The sequence below is a fragment of the Prionailurus bengalensis genome, chromosome A2 (genome assembly GCF_016509475.1).
Source record: "Prionailurus bengalensis isolate Pbe53 chromosome A2, Fcat_Pben_1.1_paternal_pri, whole genome shotgun sequence".
NCBI lineage: Eukaryota > Metazoa > Chordata > Mammalia > Carnivora > Felidae > Prionailurus > Prionailurus bengalensis.
This window is the reverse complement of record NC_057348.1, coordinates 70084018-70096090: the sequence shown is the minus strand read 5'-3', so window position 1 is coordinate 70096090 and position 12073 is coordinate 70084018. Positions and strand designations below refer to the sequence as shown.

General features: G+C 36.4%; 1 protein-coding gene across 4 annotated transcripts in view; it reads left to right on the top strand.

Moving 5' to 3' along the window:
• Window positions 1-12073, top strand: part of HECW1 (HECT, C2 and WW domain containing E3 ubiquitin protein ligase 1) — a 429025-nt gene that overhangs the window by 346037 nt on the left and 70915 nt on the right. For all 4 annotated transcript variants that reach the window (XM_043588504.1, XM_043588501.1, XM_043588502.1 and 1 more), the window contains one exon: window positions 8427-8561. In XM_043588504.1, the coding sequence (XP_043444439.1) occupies window positions 8427-8561 (135 nt within the window). The remainder of the gene's footprint in view (window positions 1-8426; window positions 8562-12073) is intronic.

Sequence of the window (12073 nt, the reverse complement as noted above, 5' to 3'; positions counted from 1 at the left end):
AATGATGGGAATAGGTTGAGAAAAACATTTTTAGACTATATCGTACAGGCTCAGCCCTCTGACTTGGAAAGAATGTGCTGCAAAGGAGCCTGGGATTTAGGAAACCCGCTCACCGAGAAATGGTGTGGTGATAGGTCTCTATGCAAAAGCCATCTTCATAGATGGCCAGAGCAGGTTCCAGAATGCCACATCACATTCTCATCCCATCTGCTTCTTGCTTTATTAACACATGCAGAGATGACAGCCTTCATTTTTAGTGTATACCGTAGTAGGAATACAAGGACCAGGACTAGCTGTTTGGTGTCTTTGATCATCCCCACAAAGGGTGACAGGGACAGACCTCTGAGAGTTGCACCACTTCAAGAGGACTGGAATAAAGGGCCAAATGGCATCTGACTCATCTCTTGTCTTGGAAAGGACACAGCCTCCTACCAACTTCGGTAGAGATTGTGTATGGGCTTCAAGTGGGTCTAGGCCTGAGCCGATGAGGGGGCTCATCCACCAGAGACGGGGTGGGGCTGCAGGTTTGAGGGCAGGTTTGCGGGCCCTATCTGGGGCCCGGATGAGGCAGAGGCAACCTCTACAAAGGAATGGACACACAACAGCAAAGTTAAAAGGAGCCTATGAAGACTAAACTACGACATGAAGGAAACAGAATCTTTATCTGAGAAAAAATATATCTCATAGTATAATATTCTTCAGAAAACAGAAACATTTCAAAGGTATCTGATTATCATCCACAAAATGTTTAGGAGAACTTGACTTCTATTGGGTGAGAAGCAGCAGCCACAAACAGAAAAAAAAAGCTGAGAGGAAGCAGATATAAGAAAAAAGAACTACCGTGGGATCTGGTGATCCCACTTCTGAGTATATATCCAAAAGAATTGAAATCAAAGTCTCAAAGAGCTATCTGAACTCTCATGTTCCTTGAAGCGTCATTCACAATAGCAAAAATACAGAAACAAACTAAATGTCCATTGACAGATGAATGGGTAAAGAAAATGTGGTATATAAGAAGGGAGGTGGGAGGGGATGGGTGAAATAGGTGATGGGAATTAAGGAGTGCATTTGTTGTGATGAGCACCAGATGATGTAAGAAAGCGCTGAATCACTATATTGTATACCTGAAACTAATATTACACTGAATGTTAACTAAGTGGATTAAAATAAAAACTTAAAAAAAAAAAGATGTGTTTGTAAACTTATGTGTAGAAGCATATGGGAATAGAGCTGCTTTTAATTCAGTGAAACTACACAGTACATAATGCATCTTTCAGGTAACATCTTTTATTAAGACCTAAGTGTTAAACAAGTGTTGGCAAGGATGTGGATGAAGGGGTACCCTCTTGCACTGGAAATGCATTTCCTCTTGGTGGAAATGCATACTGGTGCAAACACTCTGGAAAACAGTATGGAGATTCCTCAGAGAGTTAAAAATAGAACTACCCTACAATTCAGCAATTGCACTACTAGGTATTTAAACCCAAAGTAATACTAATTCAAAGGGATACACGCACCCCAATGTTTATAGCAGCATGATCTATAATCATCAGATTATGGAAAGAGCCCAAATGTCCATAGACTGATGAATGGATAAAGAAGATATGGTGTATATATACAATAAAATATTACCCAGCTATAAAAAGGAATGAAATCTTGCCATTTGCAACGACATGGATGGAGCTAGAGAATATTATGCTAAGTGAAATAAGTCAGTCAGAGAAAGACAAATACCATATTATTTCACTCATATGTGGAATTTAAGAAACAAAACAAAGGAGCAAATGAAAAAAGAGAGAGGCAAACCAAGAAATAGACTCTTAACTATAAAGAACAAACTGATAATTAGTGGGAGGGAAGTGGGTGGGGGACTTGGGCTAAACAGGTGATGAGGATTATTGAGTGCACTTGTGATGAGCACTGGGAGATATAGGAAAATGTTGAATCACTATATTGTACACCTGAAATTAATATTACACTAAATCAACTGGAATTCAGAAACTTATAAAAAAATATATGGTATATACATATAGTGGAATATTATTCAACCTTAAAAATGAAGGAAATTCTGACACATGCTACAAGGTGGTTGAACCTAGAAGACATTATGCTCAGTGAAATGAGCCAGTCACAGAGGGACAAATGCTGCACAATTCCCCTTATATGAAGTATCTGAAATAGCTTCAGGGTAACAGAGCCCAATGGTGGTTGCCAGCAATTGGTGCAGGAGAAAATGGGAGTTCAGGTTCAATAGGTGCAGTTTACCAATTATTCAAGATAAGTAAGTTCTGGAGACCTGCTGCACAACATTGTGTTAACAGTACTGTTCCATCCTGTGCACTTAATACTGTACAATTAAAATTTTGTTAAGAGAGTAAGTCTTATGTTACATGTTCTTACTACAATTTAAAAAAGAAAGAAAGAAAAGAAAGGAAGGAAGGAAGGAAGGAAGGAAGGAAGGAAGGAAGGAAGGAAAAGGGGCGCCTGGGTGACTCAGTTGGTTGAGCATCTGACTCTTGGTTTCAGCTCAGGTCATGATCTCACAGTCCATAGGTTCGAGCCCTGCATCAGGCTCCACACTGACAGCTTGGAGCCTGCTTGGAATTCTCTGTCTCCCTCCCTCTCTCTGCACCTCCTCTGCTCACTCCTCTCTCTCTCTCTCAACATAAATAAATAAACATTAAAAAGGAAAAAGCAGACAAAATAAACGTTTTAAGATTGCAAGGAAAAGCAAAGTGTAATAGCATAGGGATAAAACAGAGCAGAACTGATGCTGTGTAAAATCAAATCACTGATATAGGACATGGAAACTAGCCTCAAAGTGAGGGAGGGAACCAGATTGCAAACAAAGAGGGATAAGGTTAAAAAAAAAAAAAAGTAAAAACCAAAAAGAACAAATCTCACCTTTTCAGCAAGGCCTACCCTAACCACCTAATTTAATACAAAAAGCATCCCAAGATCTCTAACCCATGTGTTCCACCATATAATTTATGTATTTGTTAGATTGACTGTTTTCTCTGTTTCTCCTGGCAGAATTCTAAGCTCTTTGAGAAAAGGCATCTTTGTTTGCTCATTGATGAAACCTCAAGGACCTAGAATATTCCCAGCATATAATTGGCAGTCAATAAACATCTCTGTTTGATGAATGATCTATAGATGTTTCTAAAGAAGAAACCAGAATAATAGGTACAACGGGAAAAATTAAATACTAAATATAAATATTAATTAAATTAAATTATTAATTAAATATTGAAAATAAAACTCTGTTGTAAAATAAATTGTTCAAGTAGGCAGATTAATTGGGCTCACTGAGTTATAGTAAAATCAATTAAAATAAATTCTATATCTACACATATTCTGGAATGTGTAGATGGAGATTTAAAAAAATCTTACCAATGTATAGCCATGATAATATGAAAGTCACCTAAAAAAGGATAAAAATAAGACAACCTTAAAATTTTCCATTTATACAACTCAACTATAGAAATCCACAGGGCAAAGAGTACAAGTTATTGGTGAGAAAATATTATAGCCCCACAATTCCATATCCAGAAATGGTGTCATTCAAGTGTGAAGACACTAGAAAAATTTCAGAGCTCACATCCTCTTTTCCCTATCCAAAGTAAACACCAAAAGCCATTTTCCAGATAGCTCACTAATGAAGCAGAACAAGAAATCAATAATGGGGAAAACATAGTATAAATGGACTATGGTGGTGAATATTTATCAATCAAATGCAGGAATATTAATACAAATAATTGATTTTAAAATGCTTTAAAATGTTTTGGAAAAAAATCAATAAAATATGGGAAAATATGTATAAGGAAAATGGAATAAATGTATAAAGACAATCTGAATCATATCTCTACCCTGGAATAAAATTGACAAGGAAGTAGAAAGGGGACCAGAGAACGGGGCAAGGAAGGTTGTGCTAAGTCCCCAGTTGAGTGTAAGAGAAGTCAAATTGGATAATTTGAAAAACAAGGGCTAAATATAGTTATTTGATCAACTTAAAAGGCAACTATTTGTACCATTGAAAACAAGATTGCTGTTTCAAATTCCTACAAAAATAAAATCAAACAAAATACAATTTACATAGTAAAACACCAAAAAATCCACCAGGAAGCAAAGAAATCAGAAATAATAAAAATAAAATAACATAAGCACAGCCAAGCATAATAGTCATAGTGGTAGATGGAAATAGGATAAACCTGCATACCAAAAGGAAAACACTTTCAGATTTAGTAACAAACAGATCCAGCTTATTAAAAGACATACCAAAGAAATGATTCAGAAAGTTTAAAAAATAGAAGAACAAATATTAATAGAATTGGAAAACATTAACAGGAAAATCAGTGGCGGTATATTAATATCATACAAAGGAGATTTCAAATCCAGAACCATTAAATGGAGTCAAAGTAAGATTTTATATTAATCAATGGCACAACTAAAAGTTACAATAATCATGTATCTTATGAGTGAAATAACATCCTACCATATGAAGAAAACTAGAAGAGAAATACAAAAGGAAATGAAATAAATACACAATAGGAAAATGTGTTTTATATCCATCAGTTTGACAAACAGATGAAATAAGTCAGGATTTGAATAATTTTGTATTAATGGAACATATATACTTTTGTTAAAAATAGAGCTAGCATAGAGCTTAATTACATACAATTTTATTTGTCAATTGTACCTCAATAAAGGTGAAAAAAATAGAGATTACATGAATGGATAAACAAAATGTGCTATGTGCAAACAGTGGAAGATTATGCATCCTTAAAAAGGAATGAAATTCTGACACATGTCGCAACATGGATGGACCTTGAAAACATGCTAAGTGAAGCAAGTCAGAAACAAAAGGACAAGTATTATATTTCACATGAGATATCTAAAAGTAGTCAAATTCATAGAGACAGAAACTAGAATAGAAGTTCTCAGGGGCTGGGGAAGGGAGGCAATGAGGGGTTAGTATTTAATGAGTACAGAGTTTCAGTCTTGGAAGATGAAAAAGTTCAGGAGATGAATAGTGGTGATCGTTGCACGACACTCAGAATGTACTTAATGCCACTAAATTGTACACTTAAAAATTATTAAAAGGGCAAAATTTGTGTTTTGGACATTTTACCACAATCTTTTTAATAAGGAATAAATAGTTTACAACTTCTTTACAAGATCCTATGGAACATTTTTTCAGGGGATAATATTTTGTAACACAAAACAAAAAAGCATAAAAGACTCATGTTGCATTCCATGGCCGTAAGTAATAGAGCTAAATTTTAAACAACAAATTTAAAGTCAGTCAGAAGAAGACAAATACCATAGGGTTTCACTGGTAGGTGGAATTTAAGAAATGAAACAGATGAACATGGTGGGGGGTGGGGGCAGAGAGAGAGGCAAACCATAGTACAGACTCTTAAATGTAGAGAACAAACTGAGGGTTGATAGAAGGATGTGGGTGGGGGATGGGCTAGATGGTTGATGGGGATTAAGGAGGGTACTTGTTAGGATGAGCACTGGGTGTAATATGTGAGTGTTGAATCACTAAATCCTACATCTGAAACCAATATTACACGGTTTATTAACTACCTGGAATTTAAATAAAAACTTGAAACAGCAACAAAAATAAACAATAACTTTAAACACAATCATCAAAAACCAACTATTTGCCACTTGGAGATTCAAAACAGTATTCTTCATGACTATTGGGTTTTAAATAAAATCAAGACTTATAAACCATTGAGAAATTATTGAAAATGCATATCACCAGTACTTAATAAAACGTGATATAGAAAGACTGTGCTCAAAGGATTTGCACATTGGTTTTTATTATCAAACAAGAAAAATTTTTAAATACAAGCTTTCAAATTAATAATTTAGAGAAGGTTAAAAAGCAACAGTAATTGAAGCAAAAATTTATTTCCAAAATTTATTTGACAATAAAAACCCAGAATTCATGAACTGGAAAACGGTATAAGAAATAAAGGTAAGAGTTGTTTTAGAAGAGAAATAAATCAATCTAAGGAAAATAATACATAAAAACAAGGAATGAGTTATAAGAGATGCAGGGAAATTTTAAAGAGAAAATGCATACCTACTTATATAAATGTTTGAAATCAAAGTTAGAAAATCTAGAAGATGACGTGCCTGGGTGGCTCAGTCGGTTAAGTGTCTGACTTCACCTGAGGTCATGATCTCACAGTTCATGAGTATGAGCCCTGTGTCAGGCTCTGTGCTGACAGCTCAGAGCCTGGAGCCTGCTTCGGATCCTGTGTCTCATTCTTTCTCTGCCCCTCCCCTGCTGGTGCTCTGTCTCTCAAAAATGAATAAATGTTAAAAGAATTTTTTTTAAAAAAGAAAATCTAGAAGAAATGGATAATTTAAAAATAAATATATGTGATTTAAAAATTGACTCAAGAAATATAAGAAATCAAGTGAACTTATGGAATAAATTGGAAAATGCAACAATGAATTACTTGCCCAGTGCCACGTTTCTTTATGATCTATTCCAGAGTGAAGGGAAAGATAGAAATAGAAACAGCATAGTTCATTTTTTGGAGCAGTCATATCTTTGCTAATGAAATCAGACAAAAAGCAAAAATCATTGGCACAAATTTCAGTAAATTTGCATCGTAGAATTTTACTCAGCAGTAAAGAACAAACTATTGGTACAACAACTTGGATGAAACTCAAGGGAATTGTGCTGTGTGGGGGATAAAAAATCCCAAAAGGTTACATAGTGTGTGATTTCATTTATAGAATATTCTGGATGTGACAAAATTACAGAAATGGAGAACAGATCAGTGATTGGCTGGGAATTGAGGGGTGGAGGAATAAGGGAGGGAGATGGGTGTGACAGAGGGGCAACATGAGGGATCCTCATTGGAGAGAACCATTCAATAACTGTGGTGGTGGATACGTGAACTTACACAGGTGATGAAACTGTGTAAAACTAAATACACACACACACGAATACGAGTAAAAGTAGGGAAATCTGATTTAAAAAAAAACAAAACAAAACTGTAGGCAAAACTCACCTGAGTTCCAGAAAGTTCATAGTAAAAAATAAAGTTGAGGGGTGCCTGGGTGGCTTAGTTGGTTGAGCGTCCGACTTCGGCCCAGGTCATGATCTCATGGTTTGTGAGTTTGAGCCCTGCGTCAGGCTCTGTGCAGACAAGCTCAGAGCCTGGAGTCTGCTTCAGATTCTGTGTCTCCCTCTCTCTCTGCCTCTCCCCTACTCGTGCTCTGTCTCTGTCTCTCTCAAAAATAAAATAAAACATTAAAAAAAAGTAAAATAAAATAAAATAAAATAAAAATAAATAAAAGTAAAGTTGAATTAGATAGTATATTGAAAGAGTGACCCACCACAATTAAGTAGGTTTTCTCCCAAAGATGTAAGGCTCATTTACTACTAGTAAATCTATTATCTCTAGTACATTAACCAATAGTTTATAGGAGAAATTTTAGTTGATTATTTTAAGAAATGCTATACAAGTTCATGATAAAAATTAAGTATACATTTATATTTTAAAAATAAAACATAGTTTTAGTAAATTAGGGATGTAAATATGTTTTCATGACATTATAAAGAAAGTATTAATTTTCTCTTTTATGAGAAGTAATTTTAGATTTAAAGAATAACTTTTGTCATATATTGGAACATGTAATCAGACATACTGCAAAGATTTATGAATAAGAGTGTTTACTGAAGCATTATTTTAAAGCAGTAAAAAAGTAAAATGTCCAATGACAGAAGGTGCTGAAATTATTATGCATCCATCTGAATACCATATGCTTACTAAAATTCTGTGTTCAAAGAATGTCTAATAACTTAGGGAAATGCTCAAAAAATGTAGGTGAAAAATTCTTCCAACAAAATTGTAAGTACCAATGTGGGGAAAAGATGTAAATAATTGTATATTTGCATAAGAAAAGAAAAAATAGAAAAAAATTCATCAAAATATTTTGGTGATTACCCTTAGATTGTGACATTTGGGATGATTTTGGCTTTCTCCTTACTTTTTTATCCTTTTAAAGTTTCTTCTCAGGGAGACTGCTAATTCTTTAACCAAAAAAAAAGAGCGTTTATTTAAAAAATAAATAGAATGCTTCACAAATTATTAATTACTAGTTATTTTACTGTCTCAAAGTCTCCATTTCTCTTCTTTTCCATCGTGAATAAAATGCTGTGATCATGACTCTGTAACTGTGTACTGTAAAGTGTTTATCAATGACTGGTATTGTTTCATTCAACTACTGAGCAAACAGATGCACAGTGCCCCAGTCTTCAGTCTAGTTTTGAGCAGATAAAAAGGAGGGACAGAAATAAACATGAAGACTGAGCCCCGTCGCATTCCCTTACATTACTGACTTCATTTTGGCTCATTCTCACGCAGTGTTCTTTTTTATTGGTCTGTCTGCAGTCTTTTTTCGTGGACCACAATAGTCGAGCCACCACTTTCATTGACCCCCGAATCCCTCTTCAGAACGGTCGTCTTCCCAATCACCTGACACATCGACAGCACCTCCAGAGGCTCCGGAGTTACAGCGCTGGAGAGGTAACACCCCGAGGCTCCCTGCCACCTTCACAGTTCCTTAGGCCCCTCCTTTAGTGGGGCCAGCACTGTTTTAATGGTTGGGATCTAGGATTGCCTGTTCCTCAAGGGCCTCTGCCATATCCACACTGCTCTGTAGAAGAATGATAAGTCAGGGACACCCACTGAACTCCCTAGACCCATCTTCAGATCGCCTTCCTTCTGCCTTCCCTTTTGTCCTAACAGTTGTCACTACAAAAAATCTGTCTAGCTTAAAGGAAATTGAAAATGCAGGGTCAGGAGATCCCTACATTATGGTTGGAGCTGTGCTTCCTCAGGCCTTCCAGTCACATGTGAATTCTTAAAAGATCATACAGTGTGTGACCGACATTAAACTTCTGGGTTTTCATAGATCCTGGAGAAGACATCAATACTATATATATGAACTAAAGATTGGGGGAAATCAACAAGGCACATGAGTACTCTGTTCCCATCCTACCCTGTGCTCTCTCCTACCTGCCTGTGGTCACCTTCCATTGAATCATGAAAAGCTGAAAAGATGAAAAACATCATCTTAAAACATGATGTTCTTTGCCTTCCTGAATTGCTATCTCTGTATTCCATACCCTTTCCTGGCCTCCTTTCTCAAGCCCAAACTCAAAACATAGCTCTTTTCTACTTCTAGTCAGTTCCTGGCAATATTACGAGCAAATCCCTTCTTATGTCCTGACTGACATTTCCCAAGTATCGGTACCATGTTTTCATAAAAATCACCAGGATCTCAGGAGATGTGGGTGCTAAGAACCACTTCTCATAAAACAGGTTGTAGAGTTGGATTACAATGAAGTAAAAAATGAATAAATAGTGTAGGAAAAAAAAGTGTATATATATGTATTGTATATACAATATATAATATATATATACACATATATGTGTGTGTGTGTGTGTGTGTGTGTGTGTGTATCCCCCTCTCCCACCCTGTCCCCCAAGAGTTATTCCTGGGGGAACTAGAGTGAACATCTCAGGAGAAATGGGTAAAATAACAATCTACCTGGCAGACTCCAGATAGCAAACATAAGTCTCAGGGGAAGGGCCTGTTGCTGGTGCATCGGCACCACTTTACTACTTTTTAAGGAAATCATCTGAATGCTCTGACAGGCATAACTGTTTCCAACCAAGGGCATTCATGATTTAAGGCCAGTGTGATAAAATGAATTTTTCTTTCATGGCTCATCTTAGGTATTGTTTTAGGAAACTGCTGAAAACGTTAATTCTTCCTTTCTGCATATATGTAAAATGTGTATGTGACTATGCAGAGAAGGCATATTATGCATCCCCAAGGGTTATGTGCGTGTCAGGATGCTCAGGTAGCACACACTCAGCAGCAGGCACATTCACAGATTACGGAAAGCAGTGCCCTGACTTCCCAGCTCAGCATGCATTGTATCCTTCTCTGGTGGCATTTTTACAATACTTTAGAAAGTACAACATTTATGAGATAATAGTAGATAGATTCAAAACTCTGCATCAATTTGAAATATGCTGTTTATTTAAAACTTATTTAAAATTTAAATTTATTTAAAATTTTGAAATATGCTGTTTATTTAAAATTCTTTAATTTTATTAAGGCAGTTTCAGTGTTAATATAGAGTAATTACATTTGATAAAAGAATCTGAGTGCTACAGATTCAATGTCAATAAAACAAAAATGTAGATTACTCAAATGTAAGATGAACACCCTAAAGATATAGATCTCTCACATTTATAAGAAATTAACTTGAAAATACAAGTACTAAAACATTTCTGTTGAAACGAGATTAAGATCACGAGTACCACTTGCATTACCAGTTCTAAAACATTCATTTAATACAATTGAATAGCTCAAGCCCAGTTACATTGAATATCAACATTAATGACAAAGTACCACCTGCATCAGTCCAGAAAGACTGTAACACGTAACAATGAAAGGGTATCAATGTGTACCAGCGATCTGTATTCTTCCTAATTCATCCCCTCGCCAACTGATTCAATTCATCAGGTTTTCAAACCCCTCCCATCCCCCTGTGCATCCACTCTCTGCTGGTAGCTTTGCACTGACACAGGGAGAAACCAAGAAAAGCAACAGAGACAAAAAGCTGGAAGGCAGAGACTATCTGATCTAGAAGCAGCATACCAGAGAAAACAAAGACCCAGCCTCTATGAAAACAAATATCTGATTCCTCCTGCTGAGAGAGCCGGCAGCCTGGGAATCAGAAGATAGGAGGATCTTGATATAAAAACAGAGGGAGGGGGTAGTGAGAAAGGTTAATTGTGTTTGCTGTGATGTGATTTTGCTCAACAAACATTGATTAAGTTCATGGCCTACTCTGAGCACTGTGGAATGCAAGGAAGTATGAGATATGATCCCTCCCTAGGAGAATTTTATATTCTATGTTTGAAGCCAGGCCAAAAAAACACAGAGTTAAGTAACAAGAACAATTAGAATATGATTGAGTGCCAAGAGAGATGTTAGGACAAATGCAATAGGAGTTCAAAAGAGGCCAAGGAAAGGCATCTTTAAAATAAGGTACTTGGGGCACCTGGGTGGCTCAGTCAGTTAAGCGTCTGACTTCAGCTCAGGTCATGATCTCGTAGTCTGTGAGTTCGGACTCTGTGCTGACAGCTCAGAGCCTGGAGCCTGTTTCTGATTCTGTGTCTCCCTCTCTCTCTGACCCTTCCCCCATTCATGCTCTGTCTCTGTCTCAAAAATAAATAAACGTTAAAAAATTTTTTTTTACATAAAATAAAATAAGGTACTTGACCCAACCCTAGAAAATTGGTAGAATCTAGCAAGGAACAAAGGAAGAGGAATGGCAATCCCCCAGAGACACAGCATAAGCAGAGATGCAGTGATAGGATTGAGAAGTGTCAGTAGAGAGACAACAAATAGTTTGGTATGACCAGAATACCATTTCCACTTGGTTTTTGTCTTGGTTTTTGTTAAGTTTTGAATGCCACATGGTTGGCACTTTCTTAAAAGCCCACTGAATGAAATTGAGAAGAATAATATGATGGTTTTTGTATAAAAATGGCCTTTAGAGATCAAGTCACCCATTGTCCCTCAAGAAGAGAAGGTTATTGGCATTTTGAGGACAATTTTGTGAAGTGTAGAATTGTCTTATGTCATTGCTGGACCTTTTCTTCCTGGTCACATCCATTAAATGTCAGGAGTGCCCTCACCTCACCAGTCACTATGACAACCAAAACAAAAAAACAAAACAAAATACCCCTAAGCATTTCTAAATATTCCCATGTGGCAATGCCACTTTAGTTAGGAATTGTATTTTAAAGTCAGGTAAACTTAAATACCAAAAACTCAGGTGACACAGGGAGTTCAAGACCACAACTCAGATCTCCTAAGTCCCAGTCCAGTGTATACTAGTATTTTAGAAAGGAGATAATGATGGCCAAGAGGAGGAAGGATTGTGGCAAAGAGTGATCTGTGAGAGAAAGACCCGTCAGAGGCCTCTGCCACAGACCAGGTATAAGGTGGGGAG